We start from the raw sequence: 27,445 nt of genomic DNA, 5'->3' as shown, positions 1-27,445 counted from the left end.
ATATAAATAATCTGCAATTATTATCAAATTAAATAATGGTAGATCTTGATAGCCGAGATCTTGAAACCCTCCCTCCTTTCTTCTTCCCTCAGGACTACACGGAAACGGAGCGACTCCTGAGCGTCGACAACGTCGACCACGAGGCGCTGCTCTCGTACGCCCGCGAGGCCGCCGACTTCGGCACGAACTACGAGCTGCCGTCCCTGGACTACGCCATCAACCACTACGGGCAGCCGGACGTCGCCATGTTCGACTTCACCAGCATGTACGCCTCGGAGAACGCCGCGCTGATCCGGGAGAAACACGGACACCAGCTGCTGGTCGCTCTGGTGGGAGACAGTCTGCTGGAGGTGAGAAGAAGAAAACAAACAAACAAACAAAAACCCCGCCGTGCCGTTTCACACTTCGAGGCCTTCATTACCGAAGTGACGTCGTTGTTCTCCGCTTGCAGCCCTTCTGGCCGATGGGGACGGGTTGCGCTCGGGGTTTTCTGGCCGCCTTCGACACCGCCTGGATGGTGAAGGGTTGGGCGCAAGGAAGGACTCCCCTGGAGATACTGGCCGAGAGGTGCGTCGGTTTATGTTCGACTTCCTGTGGCTGTAGATGAGAGGTTTGTCTCCTACGCGCTCTGCGATTTATTTATTTTTCTTTCAGATAAGAGCTCAGTCCGAACAGTCGTGGAAAGTTAAGTCGGCTTCGCTGGTTACGAAAGTTTGTTCCAAAGCAACTGCTGGTCAGATTCCTGTGAAGTCTAGCATTGTGCATAAGAAATAGAAAACCTAATGGATAGGGAAACAAAGCCTCCAAATATTTGGCACGGGATGAACTTTCCTGTAACCCCGTCATCAGATCGAATTATAAACAATGTACGGAAAATGTTAAATATAGGACAAACAAAGGATGAATTTCTAATGTCTCAAGTGATGTCATAACCTTTCGTCAACGAAACTTAGTACACAAGAAATGTGACGACAACAACAACAAAAAAATGCAGATTGACTTCCGGTAACATTTAGTGATTGCATTCATTCTCCTCAGAGGAAGAACCCTTCTATCAAAAATAGCAAAATCAAAGTTACAGCACGTGTTTTGATATTGTCGGGTGTCGTTGTAAACTCCAACCTCGCGCGGTTGCCATTGTGGATTTTGACCGTTAGTCTCGTGTGAACCAATTTGCTTTGATTCGGGGTTCTCGTAGGGAAGTTTGGTTCGCATCTTCTATGACTTCGCAGTAAGTAGCGTCGATGTAAATTCTCCACGTCGTTACTTCCCGTCTTTCCGCAGACGAAGCGGTCTTAAATCTTGACAGTTATGTCTGTTTTTTTTTTTTTTTGTAGGGAGAGTCTTTACCGTCTGCTGCCTCAGACCACCACAGAGAACATCAATAAAAACTTCGAACAGTACAGCATCGATCCGGCGACGCGCTACCCCAACCTAAACTCCAGCTGCGTGCGCCCGCAACAGGTCAGTCCAGCACTCTGAAATATGCTTTTTATATGTATATATATATATATATATATATATATATACAAATAACCGTGCATTAAAGAAAGGAAAAAACAAATTGACAAATTGAGTGTAAATGACCCGACGTAACTGACACCAATATCGGAATAAAATACAATCTAAAATACTCCAAATTGTTAATAATTTGTTAAAATAATTGCCAAAATTCATTAAAAACTGTCCATCTTCTTCTCCTATCCGTCCCTTCCTTCCTGTTCCTTCTCGCTTTGCTCTCTCAGGTGCGTCACCTGTTCATCGACGGCCAGCAGAACTCCATTCTCTGGGAAAGAAGAGAATCGAGATGTAAATCGGCCAACCTGTCCAGGAGAGGCGAGTGTTTCTCCCCCCCCCCCCCCGAACCTCGCTCCGACCGTCGGACGTGAAAAACCGAATGAATGCTTTTAATAGAATTTATTAATTGCAAAACTATTACGTTTCTAAACGGCGGAAACATTCGAGAAATTCTGAAGTGATGATGTCTGACGGACGTATTCGACGTTAGAGCGCATGAAAAGTATAACATTTAATAATTGAGAAAAGCTTTTTTTTCTCGCGTTGTTCTCCGGTTAAACTTTGAGAATTTGATGCTCGAGGGGGGAAAACGTCATATTGCAGTTCTGATTGGATGACTTGAATAATCATATCCAACGGTTGTATGACATCATCAGCTGTCTGTGGTGAGACTTTTTTTGTGCGTGTGCATGCTTTTTACTTTTCCTTTTTCCTTTTTTAAACACCAAAATAATTACAAAGAAAACAAATATACAGTCCAGGGAGAGGGGGAAAAAAACAAGTTTGATAGGCTTATTTTGAAGACAATGTTAAAAAGTTATATTCATGCTTGCGCCGTAAAGAACAGATTGTAAACCCTATGAAATATTATGAGACAAAGAAGTGACAGCGAACGTTTGCTGCTCCTCAGTCGGGACTCTTATTATAGTTTAAAACCCTCCTGATCCTTTTTTTTAATGGTAACCTGATCATCCTAGGAGTCCTCGTTGACAACAAAGCTTTTCCTCGATACACTAAATTAAAAAAAAAAAATGCTCCTTTTACGGTTTATAAAATAAACATCTCGACACTTAACTTTGCAATAAAACACAGCGTCCGAGACGGCTTTTGAACAAAGGCTGCAGTACTTGAACGCATCAGTACAGTTCACTGAAGGAAAGAAAAGAAGGTTGACATCATTATCTACTGCTTGCTCCGGCCCCTCCTGAGGGGGGGGGGGGGAACTTTAGCTTTATCTCGGTCGCAGCATTGACGCGCCTTCGCCGCAGACAATACAGCGGGATCACGTTGCACCCGCATGAGGGTCCGATGGCGACGCCTCCCCAAATACGTGCGCTGACCTGCTCTGCTCCGCAGCGAGCCGGGTCGTAAACAATAAACAGTGCCGGGCCCGGAAAACAGGAAGATTATTCCAAGTAATGCGATGAGTCATTGTTCAGTCGCAAGTTAAGGCGACTTTAACGACATTTCGCAACAAAATGTTTTGGCTTATTTACAAACTGAAGGAAGTTGCGCTTCCGGCCGGCTGATACATTAATTCCTTCAGATGACCAGAACTATTTTCCATTTGTTTGTTTTTTTGTCTCCGTTTTGGTCTCCACCTCCTTAAGAAAAAGCACTTAAGCTAGCTGGTAACTACGTCTCTCTCTCTCTCTCTCTTTCCAAGTCTGCCGAGTGTTTCTTTTCGAGCTTTCATGCTCGAATCTTAATGCTGAAAATGAAGTTGGTAAATAGAAAGTAAGACTAAATAAAAAATAATGAGCTAAAAGACACTGAAAACAAAACATTTCCTCAGACACACGTTTGCTTGTTTTTTTCCGCTACACTTAGCTAAAGCTAATCCAGAGCCAACTTCTAACTCGATGATTGTTATGATCTATATTATATATTGTATGAAGACATGTTAATTCTATGTTATGGTCATTTTCCGGTGCTCTAGGTTGGTTTATCAAAAACTGAGAGGCGTGTGACGTTTATAAGTACAAGTACCACCACCTACAAAATGACCATAAAGTTTAACAAACCATCCTTCTGGGGTTTTTTGGTTTTTTTTTTTACCCCCATGATTTTGACCTTGCAGATAAACCAGGACACGTAAGACAAACCCCTACCCCGGGGGGAGGGGTGGAGGGGGGAGAGTTACAGTCAAAGTGTACGAGTGCTGCAAGATCTTTAAAGTAGGCCAGTTTGTGCTTTGGCCTCGATGCTCGGCTCTGCTGCCAAGATTACTCTGCTTCAAGTCCAAATGAACCCAACACTAAGACACTTTCCCTGGCAAAAATAAAATAAAGCCCTTGTGGGGGGAAAACAATGACCTCTCTAGTCTATAATAATAATACAAAAAAAGGTCCTTTCATCCTTTGACCTCGCCGAAATGCATAACTTGTACCCGCTGTTTCCTCTCGCCCAGAGTCCGACGTCCGTCCCACCCGACTGCTGACCTGGTGTCAGATGCAGACTCACGGGTACCGAGGAGTCGACGTCGCCAACCTCACGTCGTCCTGGAGGAACGGCCTGGCTCTCTGCGCTCTCATTCACCGCCAGAGGCCCGAGCTCATGTAAGAGACCGAAAGCAAAAGTAGGAGGCCGCAGAACGCACTCGGTGGAAAACGCAGACTCGCTTTGACCCAATCGGGGAAACGCTTTGGAAAGACTGCGCGGACGGACGGTGAAGCTTCGTTAAAGGTTACCGAGGGATTCTTAAATACGATTGAAGATGAACTGAACGTTGCTCTGTGTAAATGGACTCGAGACTTTATTAATCCCACGGTGGGGAAACTTAGATGGTGACTGCTGACGGGCATTGTATCCCTCTGTAGCCCTTTTTCTATTCTCAGAGGCGTTTATCACTCGGGCTCTCGGCCTCTCTCTCAGTTTTTAAATTGATTTTCTCTTGTGACTTTGAAGCCACGTGCGAATTTCGCCGAGACGCCATCAAAAGTTATTGTGGCCGATTCGTCTTCGTCGACAAGCGGGCCGACCCGCTCGGGCGTTTCGCTCGACGCTGCTGGCACGCGGCCGAGAAAAGCCAATAAAAGTGTTGGCAAGTGACGGGTTGACATCATCTCTTCGGGGGATTTTGGTAGATTGGTGTCATCTCGGTCTCCCGTTGAATCGACACGTCCAAAAATACTAAATGGGGAGATGATGGCGTGTTGTTGTTTTTTTCTTTTTATTGGTTCCAACTTTTACCATCAGACGAAGCCGTCTTTAGCCACAATAGTTGTTTGGTGACCTGGATTTGTTTTTTTGGTGGTGCCAAAAACTGATTAAAAACCTATTCTTTCAGCATTAAAGGCCACAGCGTACCTTTAATATACTCTTTATTCGAGTTCCTGCATCTAAGAATATCCAAATTATGCAGTTTTCTGCTGTCTGAGCATTGCAGCTCTATGCACCTGTAGTCTTGCCATATATATATATATATATATATATATATATATCAAGCAAAATTGCTTCTTCTTCATCTCCACTATTCCCTTCCGTCATCGTTTCCTCTCCCCTTCATCTCGCTCTCCTCTCCTTTCTTTTTCCCCCCATTTCCAGCGACTACGACTCCCTGAACGAGGAGGACGCGGCGGAGAACAACCAGCTGGCGTTCGACGTGGCCGAGCGCGAGTTCGGCGTCCAGCCGGTGACCACGGGGAAGGAGATGGCCGCGGCGGCCGAACCGGACAAGCTGCTGATGGGCCTCTACCTCTCCAAGTTCCACGAGGCCTTCAGGAACAATCGCGGTCAGAGTCTCCCAACTGCTTCGCCGCCGAGCTCGATCGGCTCAACGCTCATTTAGCCCAACTGTTCTCACACGCGGTCCCGTCTAAAAATAGCTGCCTCGACGGTACGCGGCTGATTTATTTCTCAGTCGTATCAAACAAACGTCGCATTGTTAAACGGTTAATCCGGGTATATTGCTAATCTCCTACCGTCACTCAATATCGGGCCCGCTAAGCACAAAGCATAAAGCTCTGTTAGAAACTCATAGACTGACTTAATTTCGAATGTCAGAGCAGTCGTCATCAAATCCTCGAGTCTAAATCTACTGAACTTGGAGAAAAAAAATTAAACCCGCCAGTAAAAAAAAAAAAGAAAACGACTCGAATTTCGTCAACCCCGATTTGACGAAAGGAAATTATTAAATTTAGCTCCATTTTATGAAAATTAAAAAAAAAAAAAAGTGACCCGCTGAACAAACAGACGGAAGTGTTGGGGCCCGTTATGCATCTCAAACCACCAAAAAAAAAAAAAAAAAAAAAAAGCGAAACGCTACACTCAACCAACTCTACGTTCTTTTCTTTTTGGCACAGATTGAATTCCTGACACTTTTTTTTAGTTTTGTATTTGTGTTTTTTTTTTTAATTCTGTCAAAGTCGGTCCACCTTTTTATGAAATTTACAGACTCGGCTCAATTCACTTACGCGAGCTACAGTTACACATGCGGGCGGGTTCGTCCCTGCCAAGAAGGCCGGGCTGGTATGCGCACTATGTTCTCTGTGTGTGTGTGTGTGTGTGTGTGTGTGTGTGTGTGTGTGTGTGTGTGTGTGTGTGTGTGTGTGTGTGTGTGTGTGTGTGTGTGTGTGTGTGTGTGTGTGGATATTTAGCAAAAGTACATTCCTGTTTTTTGTGCGCAATTTCAAAGGTTGTTGTGATATTTTCGAATCCAAAAGTGAAAGTCGTGGTGAGGGATGAAATTTAAGTTAGACTGGCCCGATTGTGTTGAAACGAATCTGTTGCTTTGAAGTTGAATTTTTTATTTTTAAATGTCGTTATTATATTTTTCAATATCCAGTCCCAGTTTCAATGAACAGTCCCAGTTCAAACAGGCGTGTGTCTCATTTAAAGGTGCAACACGTACACGTCTTGTGATACCGCTTAAAGAAGGACTGACTCGCTTCACTATCCAGTCTGTCCGAACGACTATTTAGATATACTTGGAAAAATATAACAAGAACCGAGCCTCTCATTCAGAGACGCATCAGATGTATTTTTCTGCGTCTTTTAGACCCATACACGCGCGCGAGGGTGGAAAAATAGACCGTCTACGAAAGTGTTCGTAGTGTCTGAAAAATGAGGCCGATGTGGAAGCTCCTTAAGATGCAATACCACCGAGTGCCACTGGAGGTCGGCTCCAAAAGGCCTCCGACTCTATAGACTCCCATTCAACTAGTCTTGTCAAATTTTCAGTCAATAAAAATTCTCCACCAGTTATCTCGGCGTTGTTAGCTAAAGTCGCTCCTTCTTATTCGATTTCTGGCGGTCGATCTGAAAATAATCCCGTCATTAATTCGAAAATAAGCTTAAGCCAAACGGCGTCACTACCGGCTCCGAACGGCTCAGAACTTAAAAGATGACGCCGGCCAAAGACGCATTTATTAATAGTCGGTGTGAACCAAAAAAAGGTTTAAAAAATTTAACTGTTTTCCAGCAAATTTTTGAATTGCTGTTATCATTTTGAACAGTTAAAACATTTGGGGAAACCCCAAAAGTTACTCTGAATTACTCTGCAAGTTTGTTTTAACAGTTTTCTGAAAAAGTCCATATAACCTGAATGGAAACCCTGTTTATATTCCAGTTTCAAGAATAGCGGATGAAAATAATGGAGACTGTCAATCAAAAACCAACCAGCCCAGAAAGAGGATACCCAGGGTAAAGTCCGATTTTTGTTTCGCTTTCCTCTGCTTCTTCCTTTTCTTTGCATCATTCGTTTATTTTTAAGTATTTTAAAGTCAATCTGTTCCCTCTTGACCGATCGGCTATTTATCTCCGCTGAACAAAGCCTCTATTCATCACCGGGACACCTTTCACACATTCAAATCTGGATTAGATAAGCTTAAAGCCAGCATAAAGGTCAAAGCAATGTTTGTAATCAGCATGTTATCTCATAAAGAATCCAAGCTTTCAGTCTGCACGTTGATTATAAGCTTATAGCGTCAGTATCATGGTCATTATTGGTACCAAAAATACATCAGCCTGTAAAATATTCTCAATTTTTGTTTTTTTTTCTTTTCTATCGTTTATAATAGTTTCCACTTCACTTTTAAAGTTGAACTCTTATCTAAAAAAAATTAAAGCATCTTTTTTTTTTACCCGTTTTTACATTGATTATATGAACTTCTGCACTTTGAAAATGTGTAATATTTCTAACTTTCTAACTTTGAACCCGAGATGAATTTCCACAAGAGAGTTTTAAGCCCATGTTGATGATTCATTTTTTTTTTTAACCAATCAAATCGAGCGTCTCTTTGTGGACAGAAACGTGTAAAGCTTTAATCACTCTGTGAGCAGAGTTTTAAATTGTGGCGTCCGCTGTCGCAGGAAGACAAGAAACCGGAGGACGACTCCGTTCACAAGAGGCGGCGGAGGGGCAACCACTGCCTCACGGAGGTACGTTCAGGACCGCAAGTGTTCAGCATCCGTCCTGATTATTATCTTTTTTTTTTTTTAAACAATGTGAAGACTACAGTGTATGGTTTTAAAACCCCTCCCTCTCTCTCCTCTTTCATAATCCTGTCTGGGTCTCCGTGATGGCTCCAGTTGTCCTGCCACAGCGCGCCCCCTGCTGGCGAGGACGGAGAGCTGCGGGAGAACAAAGTCCGCTCCATGGCAACTCAGCTGCTGGCCAAGTTTGAGGAGAACTCCTCTGCGGGGTCGATGCACAGCAAGGTGAGAAACGGACCGCTTTAAATAGTCATTAAAGGGCCGTGACTTCTGTGTGGGACTTTGTTATTTCTTTGTTTCGGCTGGGTTAACTTCTTCTTTGTGAATGTTTCGTTTCTTTTGAGCCTTCAGCGTTGTCGCCTGGTTTTCAAGCATCGTTCCATCTCGGTTGTGTTTTTTCTGTGCTGCTGTCTTTCCGCTGGGTCTCTTTTTATACAAAGTTTGCTTCTAATAAACAAGTAAATAAATAAGATAATAAGGACAATTCAAATGTGTGTGAAGTCGATGGGTCCACTGTCGGTGGAGCTGACTGGAAGCTGGTTAAATAGTATTTTTTCTGATGCCTTTTCCTTTACTTTTTCTTCATGAAAACATAACTCTTCCTCTCCTCTTCCTCTCCTCTTCCTCTCCTTCCCATTTTCTTCCCTTTCCCTTCCTTTGCTTCCTCATCCTATCTTCGCCTCCTTGCATCAGTGTGATGAGGACCCATCCTTTTCTCCTCCTCCGTCTTCGTCCACCTCTCCTCTTCCTCTCTCGGATGAGGAGGAGGAGGAGGCGGCGAGAGAAAACCCCCGTTTTGCCAAGCCTAAAAACGCCCCCCCTCCTCCCCCTCGGCCTCCCCCTCCCCCCAAGTGGCAGGTACGCTCACTTCAGCTCTTTCTGTTGTGATCACGGGTCGTCGGCTTTGTTATTCAAGCCACGCGTTTTCCTTTTAAAGCTTTTTTAAGACTCTGTGTGACTTTTCCCGTTTCCTCCTCCTCCTCCTCCTCCTCCTCCTCTTCCTCCTCCTCCTCCTCCTCCTCCCCCCAGCCTTCCATCTACCTCCGATTGTTGGAGAATCCCAACGCCGTGGCTCAGCAGGCCGGCGTCCTCTCGTCCCCCTCGCGCTCTCGGTCTCGGGGCGCCTGCAGTCGCTCTCCGTCTCCTTTGAGCCCGTTAAGTCCCCCCCGCTCGCCGAGCCCCGACGTTACCGAGCGTTACTACCCAGAATGCACCTCTCACGGCCTCGCTGCCGGTCGCTTCTCCGCTGCCCCTCCGTCTGCCGATCGCTCCTCCTCCGAGTCGGTGCAGCAGGTGAATTTCAACGACACTTCTCTACCATTATTTTTTTGTATCCGTTCTCTTCCTGCTTTGACCGCCACCTGCTCCCCCTCCCTCCTCATCCCCCCCCCCCCCAATCCCCTCCCAGAGTAAAGACCAGACACCGTCTGCTCGACAGTTTGCCGGGAGGAGCGTAAAGGAGAGGGCCGTCTTCCTCTCCTCCATGTTTCCCGGGTCCATCAAACCTCCCGCTCCTCTCCGCCCTCTTTCTGTATCTCAGGTCGTGTAAACCGGCATGAAAAGACTCGGCATGTTTCGTAAACGACTGCTTCGACACTTCGAACCGAATCTAAACCGGGGGAAGTGGGGCGTTGACGTTTACCATCGACACCCATAAATGGATCATCTGAGAGGTTTATTTACTGGTATCGTCCTTATGGGTTGGATTGACAGAAGGCGATACAGTATTCAGGCACAGACGTAAGCTCGTGTTTTGTAACAGTAGAAATGTTCAACGGAGAAATTGAGGACAGTCCAAAAAAAATACTCCGGTATAATTTCAACCTCCTGGTAAGAGGGTGCGGTGTCGTTTTACAACAATGAGGATTTTGTCACCGTCGACAAGTTTTGGCCGTAACGATGAAAATCTTGGGTTAATCATTTATTTCTTAAAAAGATTTGCATGGCTGGACCGTAACATTTGAGACTAATCTATTTACCATGCAACAGCACTTGGAGACCTGTGCAAACTTTTTTTTTTTTTTAATCAAGCATGTGATTGGTCCTGAATTCATTACGCAGGCTGACGGATGAACAAAGAGGAGAAGAAATTCCCTTTTTATTGTTTTTTCTGCCGTTTTTCTACCCGGTTTCTAACTTCTGTCTGGCTCCTTCTTCTGTAGGTGCAATTAGCTTCCTCCTCACCACCTTCCTCGTCTCCATCTCCTCCTCCTCCTGCTGCGTCTGTATCTAAGAGCTCTGCCGTCTACCCTGTAGTCCACCCTGTCCCCGACCCCACCGCCCAGGCCGGTTTCTCCTCTGTCCCGATGTCCTCGCCTGGACAAAAGGACAAGACACAACCTCCCTCCCACAAAACGGATCCCTCCGTATCCAACATCGAAACCCCCGCTCCCCTCGGTTTGCCCGGCTTCGACGAGCGCCAGAAGATCTCGGACGCTGACTTCCAACGTGAACTCGGCAGCTCGTCTGACTTCGTAGCTTCTTCGCCGCCCGGGAAAAAATTAGAGAGGACACACGAGAGATCCCGGAATAATCTGGAAAATGAGCCGGCGAAGGTCCGTGAAACCGCTCGGGGGACATTGGATGGTTGGAAATTAGCTAAAAATGATCCCACGAAGGTAACGGTGGTCGCTCAGACAGCCGTGGTTTTAGCTTTTAAAATATGTTGTGGTCTATGAGTTTACGAAGATAAAGTTGATCTTTGTAAAAAAAAAAAAAAAAAAACTGTTTCGTAGAGCAATTTAATGAAAACTCGGCAGTCGTGGGATTAGTGCTGTATTTCTTTCAATTAAGTAAAAGTACCAATTCCCCAAGGAAAAAAAAAATACTCCTTTACAAGTAAAAAGTCCTTCATTATTAAAGCAGTCAGTTATGTCGCACATAAAACTATTCGTTATGCAAAGTAGCCGTTTATACCAAAGTTTTACAGAAGTTTTCTTAATGAAAGCCTCGATATACTAAGGAACTAATCACTGTACCATTGGGATGAATTAGACCAGGCGGTCTTCCACCTAGTAGCTACCGGTTGAGTACGTGTGTGAAAATGATCAATTTGTTATTGTTCACATAAAAGGCGTTTATTCAGCCGGTTCGGGTGGAGCTCAACTATGTGAATAATTGTCACTGAACACGAGTGGCTCTCGGACACTTTCATTTTTTGTCAAAGTAGTTCTTGTAGGGATATTTTTAAAAAAAATGGTTGGAGACCCCCTGAATTAGACAAATCAATATATTTATAATATATTTAATAACTCATGGAACAACCTGTTGTTGTTTTATTGTATTCACGTATTCCAGCCTTGGAAGACGGCGGCAATAAACAAAAATTCATACAATTCCTCACAATTCTTGGCACTCTTATATTTTAAGATTGGATAGATAATTCGTGAACGATTGTGTCAGTGATGCTCACTCTGGTGTTCATTTAGTGCACCGGTAGCTGTGATGTTGAGAACCCCAGAAGAATCGCTCCAAAGTCTGTCGTTCGCTCTGAGAGTTGTCCGACCGGAGCTCCCAGTTACGATAAAGAGGTACCTCGGTCTAAAAACAAACAAAACAACACCGTTCTATGACTTTAAAGTGAATCATGCTTCTTTTTTCTTCCTGTCTGTGGTATCCAATTCCTTCTTCTGTTTCTTCTTCCTCTTTGATTGACCCCGGCGTTAACGTTAGCGAACAGTCGGAAAGGTATCGTCGGCCATAGATGCTAAAGCTCAGATGCTGGCCATCCTCTATGAGACAGACCACAGGCCCGGTGCCACGCCGGTAAGATGCATGTGGGTGCAGCAGAAAACTAATCCAGCCCCAGGCTTCATCGTCCTTTTTTTTTTTTTTAACGTTGTTTGTTTGCGTTGTTTAACCCAGGTTGTGTACAACAGCTTCCGTGTCAAACTATCATCAGAAAGCAGGTGTCTTCTGACTACTATTTTATGATTTCAAGTGCATTTCTTATTTACCTCTTTCAGGGTCTAGTTCCCTGGCCAGGAAGGGCTCCCAAGGCTCAAGCGGTAAACGGGTAGTGCCACGAGGCACTAAGCCAGAGCAGCTAATGTGTTTGCAGCAGTATGAGATGTTTTTAACGCCACGAGAAAACGAGCTAAAGCTTCAGATTACTGGCTGTTATTTGCATATTAGAAGTTTCTATACATGTGCATGCAATTAATGCTAACTTGCTCACTCGCCTCAATTTGCCTCCTGCAGTTAAGCAGTTTGTTAGTTGCAGTGTAAATAGACGGTGATGATTAACTCGATACTCACCGAACTCGACTTGACGGTTGGTTGTGGGATTCAAGCGGCGTGACTTGAACTCGAGACCAATTCAAGTCATGTTTGTGCTCACTTGACTTGAAGACAATCGATTGAGCCTCGTTTTGGGTTCTACTGACGTGAGACCTGATGATGGAAATGAATCCCGAGAAGCGGTAAGAAATATGGAGAAAGGGGAGTTCATTTAAGTAAAAGCTCCATGTTTGACAGCCTGTGTTTTCATTCAGTAAACGGCTGCTTTATAGCCACCAGATCGGTTTCCTGGTAAATCTCTCCGACTTTAAGCTCACTTAAAATGCACTTGACAGAATCATGTGGGTAAAAAAAAAAATTTCTGACAACAAGAAAAAGTAAAGAAAATAGGCAGAAATGTTCAGGTGTAAAAATTATTTGAGTGGAGGGGGAAAAAAAAAACACTAGTTGAATGGGAGTGTATGAAGGCTTTTCAGAGCCAACCTCTAGTGGCACTCGGTGGTATTGCAGCTTAAGGCACTTTCACATCGGCCTCGTTTTTCTGACCCGGAAGCTGCGTCTTATATCCAGTCTACGGACACTGCCGAGTAGCCTAACTGTGCGTTGACAGATAACATTGTATTGTTCTGTGTACACGCATAAAGATTTCTGTATGGGAGAAAAGCTATATTCCTCTCAGCCCATCTGAGTTCCACTTCCCGTCCCCATCATCGATCTCGTTTTGGAGGTTGTTTGTTTCTTCTTCTTTTTTTTTCTTTTTTTTTTATTCTCCGGCATCTCTTGGAAGCAAAACCGCCCAAAAAAAAAACAAAAAAAAAGAGTCTGAAACTCGTGTAAGATCTTTTCCAACCCTCTCCTGGTCTTCTTCCTTTCAGTGCGTGCAGCGTAGGGACTTGCCTCTCGGGCTCGGCGGCAGCGACACCTGCCACTTCTGCACCAAGCGGGTGTACGTGATGGAGAGGCTCAGCGCCGAGGGCTACTTCTTCCACCGCGAGTGTTTCCGCTGCGACGTCTGCAACTGCACGCTGCGCCTGGGGGGGCACGCGTTCGACTCCCAGGAGGGTACGTCGCATTCACTGCAGCTAAGAGGAGTTTTTGTTTTGTTTTTGAACGTATAGTTTGTCCAAATACGCGTGACAATCCTTTTTAGCTTTAGTTACACAAATGTATTATCACAATAAATAAATAAATAATTAAAAATAAAAATTGGGTTTTAGAGGTTTGACTCCAACTTTAAACTTTAAGTCATTTTAAGGCAAAATTTTTGTTTGCGTTGAAATAAGCCAAGTGTCCTTTTTATTTTTCTTCCTTTGCAGCAAAATTCTACTGCAAGATGCATTACGCCCAGCGTCAGACCAGCACTCAGCAGAGCAGGTACCGAAGGAGAATGGTAAGGAGCACTCTTCCTCTTAGCCGTTTTTTATGCCTCTCAGTTGCGAATCTGTTGCCAAAATTTTTTATTTCACTGTAGAATTTTGTATTTAAATTTTTTTTAACCAAATTTGTAGGCCACGCCTCCGAAGTTTTACTAAGAAATCTATTTGAGAAATCCAAAACGTGTGTTCTTCTTTAAAGACGTATTTTTCCAATTATGGTGACAATCCAATAAAATATGGAAGATCAGAAGTATAAATGTGTTTTTCAAAAATGTTTTTTTTAAAGATTTTATTCTCAAAATGTTGTTTTTCTCACCGTTTGCTGTTGCTGCTTTTAGTAGCTCAATATGTGAAGGGCACAATTACAGAAAAACTGTGCCAAATATGATGTCTCAGGCATTGTTTGGATACGAGATATTAGATGTAAAAGATGTCCACATTTTCTATTGATCCAAAATTGGGAGACTTTTGTTTTGTTTGTAAAATCAGAATATAGATCGCAGGTATTATAATCACAGGCAGTAATTTTATGTATTTTTTTTTTCTTCATTTGTTGCCCCAAAACTGTGAAAGTACTTGGACCCAAAAAAATTATTGTACAAATAACAACGCAGGATTGCAGTAGTTTGCTACAACTGCACTTACTTGTCTTCATTTATCTTTTAGTCCAAATTCATGTATCATTTGTTGTTCATTTGAGGTGACGTTTTATTTCATCATATCTTTTTTTTTTTCTCATAGGAAGAGCAGAGCCGCGTCACGGCCTCGTCGCTGGACGGCGGGAGTTACTCGGCCGCGGGCGGCGTCCAGATCCAGCCCCCAGGTACCCTGGTTTCATTGCTTAGGCGAGGCCTGAGCTGGCCGAGGCGCGCCAGCCGGGCTGTGCGCGTGTTGCCTCGGCGGCTGTTGGGAGGTGTTTGTGGGTCTTTGGCGGCCGCGGGGTCCCACGTCAGGAGCTACTCGCAGGACTACGCGTTCCTGTACGAGCTGCTGAGCCTGGGCTGTCCTCTGCTCTGCATGATGCATGAGGTGTTGGGACAGATGTACCAGGAGCACCAGCTGGCCCAGCGGCAGCTCGTCGGCCACCGGGTGTGGGCCGGATAGAACCTCCTCCCCCCCCCCGGGATGGATTTAAAAAAAAAATTCTTCTTTTGTACTTTTGACACCACATAATACCTGTACTTGTTACATTCCAAGTGGCAATGGCCATTTTGGGTTTTATGTTGTTTTGTTTTTTTGAAGCCATCAGCATTATCTAAAAACAACTTAATAGTTGCTGGGTAGCTTCTACTGCTTGTATTTAGTGCCTAGTGCGAATGAAATAAAATCCATCTTAAGTATGCTATCACATCGGCACTGGGACCGTATTGTTTATTTAACCCTTTACTCGGCTCTGTCGGTAGCTCAGATCCCCTCCTGGTTCATGTCGGACTGTCCTGCCGAATGCATCCCCGACTCACACGGGTTTGTTCCAGGCTGCTGTGCACGAGACCGGCGGCATCATTTAAAGCCGCGTTCTCCAGATGACATGTTAGTTCCCCTTTTCTTTTTTTTTTTTTTTTTAGCACACAGCGTTAAGTAAAGTGATCCGACTGTCACGAAAATACCAAAGCCACCCGACAGAGGTGCCTGTAAGAATTTGATTTTGTTAACACGCTAAAGACGTGTGACAACGGTGGAGTTACCTGGAACACGCCCTCTGACTCTAACCCCGCAGGCCACCCGGATTGTGCCATTTTCTTTTCAGTGAACTAAAATGATGTCAGTTTTAATCTTAAAGGGTGTTTTTCTGTTACAGTGATTCTGCATATTGCCTGCCGCACCTTAACTCTGCACCAGAGATGTGCAATGGAAATGCCAAAACAGTATTTCTTTTTTTTTTGTTGTTCAAATAAAATTTCAGGAAATTCTTTTGTCATTCAAATTCATTTTTAGTATTTAGAAGTATTTAAATTAAAGTATTTTGTTAAAGATAAGTTAACTAATGTGAATTTATGAATCCAGGGCTCATTATTTATGATTTTTGTTTTGTAATGAAAAAAAATCTGTCAATTTAATGACAATATTTAAAAATTGGAGGTGGAAATATGGGCGAAGAAAGAAAAACTGAATTGAAACAATTCGTGGTTAACCATTTATAGTATTTTTGTTTCTCTCTTTGGGACTCGAAACCAAAATCAGCATTTAAGTTTTTCATTATGTTTTTCTGTAGAAATCTGTGTAATTTTGCAACAGAAAACTCAAAAAAACTTTTCATGCCATAGGTTTATAGTCAACTTGTAATTTTAGCAAAATCACAGGGAAAAGAATTATGCAAATCGGTACAATCCAAAACAACGAGCCTTATCTTTAATCATTTCAGTCTTTTTCTTCTGTTCTCCCACATTCGCTTAAAAACGTAGAATCCAAAAAGACTTTTCTTTTTGACGCAGTGAAAATATCATTCACGTTGTTTTTGTTTTTGTTATTAATACAAAACATTGCAGTGCTTTTATTTTGTAAAACGTGATGATTTTGAGTTGTATTGTAATATTGTAATGATGCCTAAGGTGAATTCAGCTCAGATTGTTTGGTTTCATTTTATAGTCGTATCTTTTTGTGATAACTCGAATGCCTGCAGGAATAATTATTGTAATTCTCTGCACTTTGTATATTTTCTTTCCATCTTCCTTTTCCATTTTTCCACCAAATCTTTATCCATTTCTTTTTTTCCATCAAATTAATTTTCCTCTGTCGTTCGCTTCATTTTATTCAGTCTGTTTCAAGTTTCCAATGCTGCACCCTCTGATTGGCTGATTCCCGTCAGCGGGGAAGGTGACGATTGGCCCATCTTCGGTCATAAATTCTTGTCGCGTTGCTTTTGCATTGGCTGCCTCTGTGGCCCCGCCCCCTCCCGTCTAACCCAGATTAACTCATCACAAACCAGCATGCGTCGAGAGGTGAAGGTGTTGTGTAGCATCATGATATTTTAGGTAGAGTACCAAATTTAAAAACGCAAAACTATACCTGGGTTAAATTGCTATAGATAATTAACATCATGCCAACAACTTGATGCCACCAATACTGGTGTTTCTCAGGTTAATAGATATAGCTAATAATAATTATTAGCCTGCAGACTTAAGTAAAAAAGTCTCGCGGAGCTTATAGCGCAACTATGGACTCTTTGCTTTTCTTTTTGTCTAAATATAATTTTGGCCAAGAGCCCTTCCTGGTCCGGGTTGTAAAAGTCTAGATATTATAGCCGTGTTGGACAGCAGTGGGGGAAAAAAAAAACCCGTTTTTTTTTGGTCTTTTCATGAGATTTGTTGACAAAAAAAAAAACCCCGATGGAAGATGTTTTGTAAAGCCAACCTCGTGCTGAAACGGAGGTTGTCCGAAGCTTTCAGTTGTAAATCGATTGCACGCGAAGCACCTTTTTTTTTTTTTTTTTTTTTTTGTCGGTTTGTTTGCGAACACATTCCCTCCATTTCGCCCGCCGTCGCATCGTCCGGGGCTACCGTCCTCGCCGACGCTCACGTTGTGCTGTGCTCGTCCCGTTAACCTCCTTAACACCAAACATCCACCTGAATGCCACCTGGATTTATTCCTCCTCTCGGCCTACGAATCTCCTCTCAGGCCCGTTGGACTTTAACATGTCTGTGGTCTCTTGTCTGTGGTTCCCTCTGTTTCAGAAGGAGGCCTCCCCCCCTCAGAGCTCCTCTCCAGATCTCTCTCGTGTACCTCTTAGTCTTTGCTCATGAGATCAGCAACCCCACTTTTGTTGTTGTTGTTGTTGTTGTTGTTGTTGTTTTTTTGCACACTGCCAGATACATTTTGTCGGCTGTTACTCTTCTTCTATGTTTTATCTCGCTGTGTTTAGTCTGGACGCAGCCTTCGCCGGCCTTCTTGCTTGTTTTCCACGTTGATCATTACTGTAAAAATTGCTTAATTTATGATATTTATAAGCTGTAAATATATTCCAAAAATAAATCAATTTTGATTACATAAATAATTTTTGCGTCATTTGTTGCCAATCGGTCGAATAATTCGAAGAAATTGAAGCATTTTAAGACGTGATCGAACAGTCCCGTAATCCAGAGGTGAAACTTAAAAAAAACAAAAAAAACATCTCCAGATCTTTTAACAACAAAATTAACAACCTTCATCAAAAACAGAATCTTTCCTTCCACCTCTGCTGAGTCGATCTAACATCACCCACACCAATCACGGTTTCTGTTAACTCCATTAACACGCGCTTTGTAACGCCTGACGAGAAGCTTTTAGGTTTGCAGAGAATTGCAAGCGAAAACATAAATAGAAACGTACTTTTTTTGTTTTTGTTTTTTTTGTATTAAGCAAAAGCTTAACTAGTTAAAAGACTGTTCAGCAACGAGGGACAAAATCTAAATCTCGTGCCGGTTCCTCCTGTCGGCTTCTTCGTGGGCTCTCCTAGCGGGTCTTTACTGTCCTTTTTCTTCTTAGTTTGGTATCCGTCTGTCATTTGGTGAATTTTGATTGGTGGAAATTTTATTTATTTTTTTATTTTCTTAAAAACTACACTGAGCCAAGCCACAGTGAGAACATCGGTGGTACAAACGAAAGTGTCACATTTATAACGATAATAAAAATTTTAAAAAATACAAATGTTTGCTTATCCAACAGCCCGTAGACATTGTACCAAGATATTTTTTTCATTTCTTTTTGCTGTGACCGAGTGGAAATCACCTTTTGGCAAGAAAATCTGTACATTTGTTGACTTCATTGCTCTGTGAGTACTCGTGAACGTTGTATGTATTCTGTCTGTTGCTTTGTACATGTGAATTGCAGATCGGCAGCATGTGAAGTTAGATGACGCAGTTTTAAAACGTCATACAGTTGTTTAAACGGCATGTGTCCCTCAGAAACCCAAACTTTTGTTTCCCTATTTTCGCTAGAAAAATCTTTGTTTAGGACGTTTTGTGCTGCGTAATTTTTTTGTTTTTTTTTGTTTTTACTGTTCTGACTTTTTTTTTGTGTGTGTGTTAGTTCGATAACAGAAAAAGTAACTTTCAACCTGTCGCGTAGCTTTAAATTGAGATGGTGTGCATGAAGCATGCGAGTTATCATGGTAGTTATTAGTTAGCATTGATTAGCATTGGTTAAACGCGGCTGTCTGTATTTGCAGGCGCGGCGGCGCCGCCCGGCTCGCGCTCGGAGCAGCTCGACGGCGGTCGCGCTGGACTTCCTGAGGATGTGGAGATGTGCGTGGAACCTCTGGACGCTTCCTGTGCCGCCGAACCCGCGACGCAAGACGCCGCCGGGGTCAGGGGTCAAAGCCAGGACGCTGCCAAAGGTCAGTGTGTGTGTGTGTGTGTGTGTGTGTGTGTGTGTGTGTGTGTGTGTGTGTGTGTGTGTGTGTGTGTGTGTGTGAAAGAGTGACTCCCCTTGGTTTGTTTGTGTTGGATTCCCCCCCCTCATTTGATGAGTCTTTTCCCGCAGAAATGAACCTAACTCTTGATTCTTTCTCACTGTTGATCTACTTGAAACTTGCTGTTGATCAACTGCTAGAAAAATCTGATTTATTTGATTTGATTTGATTTTTTTTACAGGTCATTTTGCCCCCCCCCCCCTCCTTTCCCCTTACCCCCAAATACAATGATGATTCATTGCTTTGCTTGTCTGTCTCCTCTCTCCTTCAGATGACTGTAACACCAAACACAATAAACGTTGGAAACGGAAGATCCGGGCGAGTGAGTCGCGCCAATTTACAAAAACAAAAAAACAAACGTTTGTCCGTCTCTGCTTTCTTTGTTTACGACGCAGTAACAGGGCCCGCGTCAAGCAAAAGAAAAAAAAGGACAAGCTTTTAAGACTTTTTTTTTCTTGAAATGCAAAGTAGGAAAAAACAATCCTCCTTGTCTTGGTTTTGTTCTCCTCGCCGTGGCCTTAATCCTCCGTCACAGCTTCTCCCATCTTCGAATAGATTTTCCGTGCTTCTGTCTGTCTGCTCCGTCTTCACTAACGATCGATGGCTGTAATTTGTCTCTTTGAATGAACCAAAAGAGTTTATTCGGTCTGATTTTAAGGATTCGTTTGCATGCTGAACTTTGTTGCTTGTCTTTTTTCTTATTTTTTCTTATCGTGACTCTGGCTGTATATTTGGGTGTATTGGATTAAGAATCTAAACATCTAAAGTGCCTGACTTTAATTCCCTCGACCCCCACCCCACCCACCCCCACACCAATACTCTACAGCATCCATATAATCATACCCAAAACGAAAAAGCATATGTTGTTATCATCAGATAGACGTTGAGGGGGAGATAAACAGTACAGTTACAGTGTGCCTGTGTCGTCGTGCTCGATATTCACCACTAGAGGTCGGTGTTGCTCAGCTTTCTTGGGTCGACAGAGTTATTCGATTTCTGTGATGGACAGATTCAACACAGACTGCAGTCATGTCTGACATTTTTTTGTTTTTTTTGTTTATGGTGTTGTGTATCGTACCAGCCCTCTGGATGCCTTTAAATATCTTATCGTGGGTCCCGTTTATAATTACATAAAAATCCTTTTATGGGACAATACAAAATTTAATCGTTTTAAAGCCTCCATTTGTATTTCATATTTATAAATTCCATCGAAGGCCTTAAAAGCAGAATCAGAATCAGTTTGGTTGATAGAATTGATTGTTAACCTGAGTTTTTGTAACTTAACAGTCAAAAATGATGTTCACAGTAATTGCATTATTTTGATATAACGCGCGTGTGCGTGTGTGTGTGTGTGTGTGTGTGTGTGTGTGTGTGTGTGTGTGTGTGCAGCCTTCCCTCTGATGTTCATCAAGCACTTCCAGAGAAGCTTGCCGCTGGACGAAGACGGACCAGAGACCGTCCCCGAATGTGACTCTGACTTCGAGGAGATTGCCTCGTCGGAAAAACAAACCGTACGTCCAGATTTACTACTTTAAAACCACGGCCATAACTAAAACCAAGGTATTACATCATTTTCATGATTATCCTTTTTTTTTTTTTTTTATTCTATTCCCGTCCTCTCAAGAGATCCGACGGCTCCTCCAAGGCTTCAGCGGATCCTTCGGAGGGAAGCGGAAAGAGCGACGGGCGCTCGGCGGCCAGAAACTCCCCAAAGAAACGCTTGACGTTGTCGCTTTCTGAGAAGGAGAAGCTCCTGAACTGGGACTTGGTCAAACCGGAGGAAACTCCCAGCAGCACCGCCACCAAACACACACATCAACAAAAAGACCAGGTTGTTTTTGTTTTTTTTATTCTCACTCTCCTCCTTTTTCTAAACTCGACTCGAGACGGCGATGCGAGAGCGATAACACGGATTAATCTGCATTTTTCTTTTCGTCCCGTCCTCTGATGTTTTTTTTATCAGGTCCAAGCAGAGGCAGAAACAGATAAGCCTCCGACGAGCTCGGGCCAGAACGGAGAGGCGTCCCAGAGCCAGGCCTCCGCTTCGTCCCCCTCGGCCTTCCAGGTCATAGCCAACGCCTTCAGGAGGAAGTTTGGCGGGACGATTCACTCCGCCGGCGCCAACGCTGCGGTCGCAATGTGTGTATAAAAATACTTTGTTCGTTGGAGGCCAGATCAAAAAAAAAAAAAAAAAATTGTTAAATACCATCTGTCTAATCTGCCTGCTTTCGAAATTAGATTCACGTTATTTGTGTTTCGCTTTTCCAGGAGACCCAAACGCGACGACCGGAACAAACCGCGGCCCGTGTCCGAGGGAGTGTTCGGCTCCAAGTCGTTCGGCGGCGGCGACCCACCCGGGTCCTCCGAGCAGGGGAGGAAGGACAGCCTGCTCGAAGCCCACTGGCCGTCTGTCGGCGCCGATCCGTGGGGGTCGGGGAAGGACCTGCCCTCTCTGCTGCAGCAGGTGACCCTCAGGGGCCGCAGAGAGTCCGAGGGGGTCTGCTCAGCCGACATGGGCCCGCTGTCCCGCCGACGGGTCGACTTGTTCTCGTCCCTGAGGCTGAGGAAGGTGTCGATGAGCGAGGGGAAGGACGAAGAGACGCAGAAGGAGATCCGGACCATCCTGTCCAATCTCAGGAACAAAGGTCGGTGTCGTGAACTCTTCTGGTTTGTGATCCTTTACAGGTGAAAACATTCATGAGGTTTTTTTTGGACGCTTATTATGTGCGATCTTAAATTTAATTTCTCCTCATCACCTCATACCAGTTGTACTTGTCTATTTTTATTGTCTAGAAAAGTAAAGACATTCCATAAAATGATCCAGTATTTCACAATAAAAGTAAAAAAACTCCTTCGAAATGATCCAGTATTTCACAATAAAAGTAAAAGAAATTGAAAAAGCAGAAGAATTACTTCTTTACTATGAGATAGATTTTGCGACCCCCTCAGTGCCATCAGTGTTGTGGGTTCCAGTGAGAAGTGAAAAAGGTCAAACATAAAGAAGTTGACTTTTACTTTGAAATCATAAGCAAAAAAAAAAAAGAAACTGTTAAGTGGTTTAAACTTTCGAAATAATAAAGAGAAACAATCTGTTTCATTCATCAAAAATAGCTGTTGAGTTGCTTTATCTTGAAATGTTTCAAGTTTTCTGGGCTTTTTTTTTCTACATCCAGCCTCCAGTCAGCAACATCTGGATGATCCCTCCTCGAGCGACGACGAAAACGAAAACCTGACGTCCAGTCGAGTGGTTCGTACACACCACGCTGTCCCGCGTTGAAATTCGGCATTGATGCAGTGAAGTTTGGGTTTTTCTGAAACGTTGCGTTGCACTTCCCGTCCCCAGCTTTATTCTGGCAAACTGACGAAGAGGCAGGAGAGGACGGTGGCCCAGCAGGCCAAACGAGAACAGCTGAAGAGGCTTCACAGAGCTCAGGTAACCATTCTCACTCTCTTTTTTTTTAATCTATTTATTACTGATTATTTTATTTTTTTTACATTCAGTTTTTAACCAAAATATTCTTTTCACAGAGGCGTCCGTGGCCTCGGGACGACCGTGGCTGTTAGTCTGACCTTACTAATGTGTAAAAACCTCACATGAGTGTGACTGAAGTGCTTTCTGCTACCAGCGATCATGATACTCTTTTACATTTTTAACATTTACGTGATGCTTTTAAAGTACAAAGGTTTGCTGCTGCCACAGACTGAAAGTCTGCGCTGGATAAATAGAGTGCTGAATATGTATTTGTTATGGCGTGTTGAGAGGTGTATTTATTTTCATAATGCTTGGACTTTAATGTTTTTTCTTAATTTCTGTGTGTGTCGCATTAGACAACATTTTTGTTGACAATTCAACGTTTCACGCGGGTCAAAGGTGTTTTTTTTTTTAACCTTCGACATCGGAAGGAGGGTCGTGCACCTCGGGTTTCCTCCCCACGGGGTCAGACTGTCAACACCGAGTTCTACCGGGACGTTCTGGAGGAAAACATTCGGCACTAAAAGGACCTGAACTGTGAACGCGATGGTTCTCCGACACGATAACGTGCTCCCGAAGTTTCTCGCTCGAGACGACGCGATCGTCGCTCCGACTCGCCGCGTTCGACCTCCCGCGACTTCCTTTCAAGTTTTACAGGTTCCACCGCGTCACAAAAACGAGGGTGATCAAGCGATGTAACTTGGAATACTTACTCACGCGTAGTTCGAACTTGCCGCCCCGTCACACGGATGGTAAATTCAATATTGTTTGCAGTGTCTACAACATAGAAAAAAAAAAAGATTTATAAAAAGGAACATCTCTTCCTGGAACTGACGTCCTGGTTACTCTGAATCTGATCTCTTAATTACCCAGAATAACAAGGACACTCCATTAGAGGAAGGACTCTTTTTATTTGGCGCTGCAAGTGAACAATTTCATCTTTTAATCGTGTTTTATTACACGGGGGACGTATAATGACTTTTTGTTGTTGTTGTTTTTTGCATTGTGTAGATGATCCAGAGACAACTGGAGGAAGTTGGAGAGAAGCAGAGGGATCTGGAGGAGAGAGGAGTGGCGATAGAAAAGATCATAAGAGGAGAAACGGGTACGAACGCATACTCAGACCGACGCCTCGCCAAGGTTGAAGCTATTTTTAATAACACGAGTCTGAACACCTCGATTCGAGGGTACAATGCAGCTCGATGGAATTCCTTAGTTGAAAGCCTAATTTGTTTTTTTCTTCTTCTTCTTCTTCTTCTTCTTCTTCTTCTTCGCAGTCCGTTTAAATGCGCCGGCCGTACTTCTCTGACCAGTTAGACAAAAAGCATCGCCTTGTAATCCCGCTCCAGTTAAAAGCCTCTACATACAGTTAATGGCTGTTCTCACAATAGACACTGGGACTTCATTGTTGCTTCATCTTTTTTTTTTTTTTTTTTTTTTTTTAACAGTACAGGGCTTTGTTTGTGTTCTCGGGGAAATAGTGAGGTCTTGTCAAATTGAAGGAAACCACGCAGTGTGTGTGGTTGATGTTTGATTCTGCTGTTATTTTTTAAAAAAAATTTGCATTATAGATATATTAAAATATCTCCTCAGTCCCTCCAGAAAATCGCGATCCTGCGATCAAAAAAGTGATGCAAATTAAAGCAATCTCAACAGCTGTTGTTTTTTTTATTCACGCGATTTTTCCACGAAGAATTTTGTCAGTAGATGCTGTGCTGAAAGCATTACGGCAAAAAGTACGTCTTTTCAAACAAATCTTTGTTTTGTTAACAAACAAACAAAAACTCAGAACAAGCGGAAAGCCCAGAAGTGACCTTCACATTAAAATTATTTAGGCTAATTAAATGCTTTTTGTTAAAGGAAGTGATTAAATATGACTCTGTTAAATTAGTTTTATACACAAGTTGTAAGAAAGCGGCCCTTTGTTTTTGTGAATACAGCAGGTCTATGTTGAATTAACATGAATTAAACAGCATCTAAAACTCTTATTTTGAAGGCTGATGTAGCTTTTGTTTTCTATATTTCACTCCCAGATTGGCTATTTTTTAAAGCTGTGCCACTTCTTTTTTTTTTTTTTTTTTTTTACTTTGAGGCCCATGTTTTCTAAATTCAATAAAGGAATACATATAATGTTAAAAGTAAAAGATATCTGTTATGTGCGGCATGGTTATTATCACAGGAAGTGATTACATATCATTGTTTATCAGGTAGTGCTTACAAAAAAAACATCGCAAAATCCTGCATCCATTCATCCATCTCCCTCCTTCTCTTTTCCTCCCTCCCTCCCTTTGTTCCTTCCTCCATCCCAGAATCGCCCCTGCTGGACGACAGCGAGGAGGCGCAGCTCTATCAGTCCTGGTTCAAACTGGTCCTGGAGAAGAACAGGATGGCGCGCTACGAGTCCGAACTCATGATCTTGTACGTGAACGCAACAGATTACCGACTCGTTTGAACAACCTCAACTCCTATTTCCCGCACTTCCTGTTTCCCACCAGTAGAGGTCACTGTTTTCTCCTCCGTCTTTCAGCGCTCAGGAGCTCGAACTGGAGGACACGCAGAGCCGGCTGCAGCGAGATCTGCGACGCCGGATGGCGGTGGAGGGTGAGACCTTGAACGCGCGGCGCTACGAGTCGGACGCAATCGGTTCGCCTGCGTGGTGGCTTACTGCTTTTGACGTCATTTCAGACACGAAGAAGAGCGCCTCGGAGCTGCAGGAGGAGCAGGAGATCCTGTCGGAGATCATGCAGACGGTGGAGAAGCGCGACATGCTGGTGTCCATCCTGGAGGAGCAGCGGCTGAGGGAGAAGGCCGAGGACCGGGACCTGGAGAGCCTGGTGCTGTCCCGGGGCTACCGGTTCCACTGGGCCCCCGCCGACGACGGCTGGGAGCGGGACAAGCTGGACTGAAAGCGCCGGAGGGGGATTCAGAGCCACACCGAGCTTCAAACCTAGAACTCAAAAAAAAAAACCGCTGCACATTGAACTTTCGAAGCCTTTATTCAGCCTGAAGAAGACAGAAAAGCTTCATTCAAGTCTCTCTCGAATGGAAAGTGGATCAAATTGTCATCTCTGTCTCGGGCCGACACGGACCTTAAAAACCGGACATGCGATAAACACTTCTGCTGATGTAGCCGGCTGCCTTATCAAAACATATTTTGCACTCCTCGTCAACCGAACTGTCGACACTTTTTTTCCCCCCCGTAACTTTCTTTTTTTGCGTGTGTGTGTGTTTTGCACAGGCGTGAATTGGTTTTAAAATGTACGTTATGAATCCAGAAAAATGTGCGTTATGTAAAAATCTCTGTCGGTCACTTTTGTGTGCAGCTCTGCGTGTGTGTGACTGTAAAACTCTGCTTATACTGTCAGATACAATTCTGTTGTCACGCCCCCAAAACAAAGTCAGTTTACTCCTCTGAAACGTGATTTAAGCAACTTTCAGGTGATGTCATCGCCCCGTCTCCCATTGGCTGCCAAGGTAAAAATCACCTGCTGACATATTTGGTCGTTTTCTGCTCTCTTTTTAAAAATTTTTTTTAATCTTTGGCTTCCTGCCGCCAGTTTAACTGTGATATAGTTCTGTCTTGCTGGTTTTGACCCACTACAAAGTTGCGGTGAGTTGAACCACCGGAATTACTTCCCTCATGAGAAGATGAATTAATGTGTTTACATGCGTTTTAATCCCGGGACAAGTCAGCACTCATTTGGTCCCTGGGTTTTAAATGTTATGTTTGTTTATGATAGCAATTTATAAAAGCAACAACATTAAATTCAGAATACGTTTTCATGATCAAATGTAAAGTCATGTTTCTATGTTGTTTTTTTGGTCTTTGCTGCTTTGAGTCTTTTTAATGGAAAAGAATCTTAAATAAAAATGAATTTAAATTTTTGAATACTGTCATAATGGCTGCATCTTTTTTTCTGTTGAGCTCCCTATGAGAATATATTTGTCTTTACGCCACACAAATCCTCACTCTTAAACTCTTCATTAGGCCCCGCCCCCCTGAGTCTGCAGCTCAGCCAATCAGAGACTGCCGCCGAGGCCGGGCGAGGCAATCGATACGACAGCGTTGTGATATTTTGCCAACGCAAAAACTTTTGTGGCGCAAATCAATATCGTATCGATAGAAGAACGCTATGAATGGATATTTTATAATCAACATAAATGAAAACATTGTGAGGTGCACGCAACGTTTGACAGATTTGTGTTAATGTTGGTCAATAGGTCGGCTTCGCAATCGCACTTTCATGCAATAAAAATTAGTGACGACAGATGAACAAACTTGACATAATTTGCAGTTAATAAAAGGCAATAAATTACAGGATATATTATTGCAATACTCGGCGTAAAGCAAAATTCTTCCCAAAAAAAGTATTGTGAGTTAAGTATTGTGATAACATCGTATCATGGGGCCTCTGGTGATTCCCATTTTTAGGAGCATCACCATAACAACAAGGTCACACATCCACACAGCGTCCAACGTTGTTATTTTAGTATAAAGAAGTTTCTTTTTAAAGCCAAACCTCCCCTGTAATTTCTACATTTTCTTCTGACTCAAAGTCATTTTCTTGGATGACAAATCCAGTGTAGGTTCCTTGAGTCCATTTGCTTCAGCCAGAGAAAATGAATCACTGTGGAGACGTCTTTCTTTTTTTACGTATTTCATGTCCTTCACTGAACAATCCCTGACATGTAGATAGATAATTGTGACTTTTTAGTCCTTTAAACTCTTGTATTCTGATAATAACTAGACTGAAAATGTTTATATAAGACACGCTGATGAAGTTTTCCTGTATTGAAACATGAATTTGCAGCTTATAGGATGTAATAAATCACAAATTAGCCTATCACAATAGCTTTATGTCATACTTAACATATCAGAAAATGTAAAAAAAAAAAAAAAAATTCCAATAATATTGTAGGTTATTGTGATTCCCAAGTCTACAAAGAGCCTGTTGTTCTAAGTTTTATAATATAAGTAAGCATGGCCAGTTGATATGAATTTATTGATTTATTTTTTGA

General features: G+C 43.2%; 1 protein-coding gene across 6 annotated transcripts in view; it reads left to right on the top strand.

The window, feature by feature from the left end:
- The window catches only part of mical2b (microtubule associated monooxygenase, calponin and LIM domain containing 2b), a 48,659-nt gene extending 22,344 nt beyond the window's left edge, over positions 1-26,315 (top strand). For 3 of the 6 annotated variants that reach the window (XM_069715169.1, XM_069715171.1, XM_069715170.1), the window contains exons 8-37: positions 93-350; positions 452-567; positions 1,338-1,464; positions 1,746-1,836; positions 3,929-4,076; positions 5,065-5,252; positions 7,088-7,161; positions 7,831-7,899; positions 8,050-8,178; positions 8,647-8,811; positions 8,983-9,246; positions 9,362-9,493; positions 10,116-10,571; positions 11,382-11,483; positions 11,626-11,718; positions 13,068-13,254; positions 13,509-13,582; positions 14,310-14,391; positions 18,712-18,879; positions 19,226-19,276; positions 20,344-20,465; positions 20,579-20,785; positions 20,918-21,093; positions 21,223-21,599; positions 22,128-22,201; positions 22,298-22,387; positions 23,438-23,531; positions 24,736-24,844; positions 24,954-25,027; positions 25,112-26,315. In XM_069715169.1, coding sequence (XP_069571270.1) covers positions 93-350; positions 452-567; positions 1,338-1,464; positions 1,746-1,836; positions 3,929-4,076; positions 5,065-5,252; positions 7,088-7,161; positions 7,831-7,899; positions 8,050-8,178; positions 8,647-8,811; positions 8,983-9,246; positions 9,362-9,493; positions 10,116-10,571; positions 11,382-11,483; positions 11,626-11,718; positions 13,068-13,254; positions 13,509-13,582; positions 14,310-14,391; positions 18,712-18,879; positions 19,226-19,276; positions 20,344-20,465; positions 20,579-20,785; positions 20,918-21,093; positions 21,223-21,599; positions 22,128-22,201; positions 22,298-22,387; positions 23,438-23,531; positions 24,736-24,844; positions 24,954-25,027; positions 25,112-25,332 — 4,518 coding nt within the window. In that variant the 3' untranslated portion in view covers positions 25,333-26,315. The other 3 variants (XM_069715172.1, XM_069715173.1, XM_069715176.1) reach the window with 3 other exon arrangements.
- Positions 26,316-27,445: the final 1,130 nt, after the last annotated feature.

The sequence above is a fragment of the Brachyistius frenatus genome, unplaced genomic scaffold (assembly GCF_029030835.1).
Source record: "Brachyistius frenatus isolate BFR_SWC_R1_liver_20210118 unplaced genomic scaffold, ASM2903083v1 Contig_139, whole genome shotgun sequence".
Taxonomy (NCBI): domain Eukaryota; kingdom Metazoa; phylum Chordata; class Actinopteri; family Embiotocidae; genus Brachyistius; species Brachyistius frenatus.
Note: the sequence above shows the minus strand (reverse complement) of the source record. Positions and strands in the feature narration are given on the sequence as shown.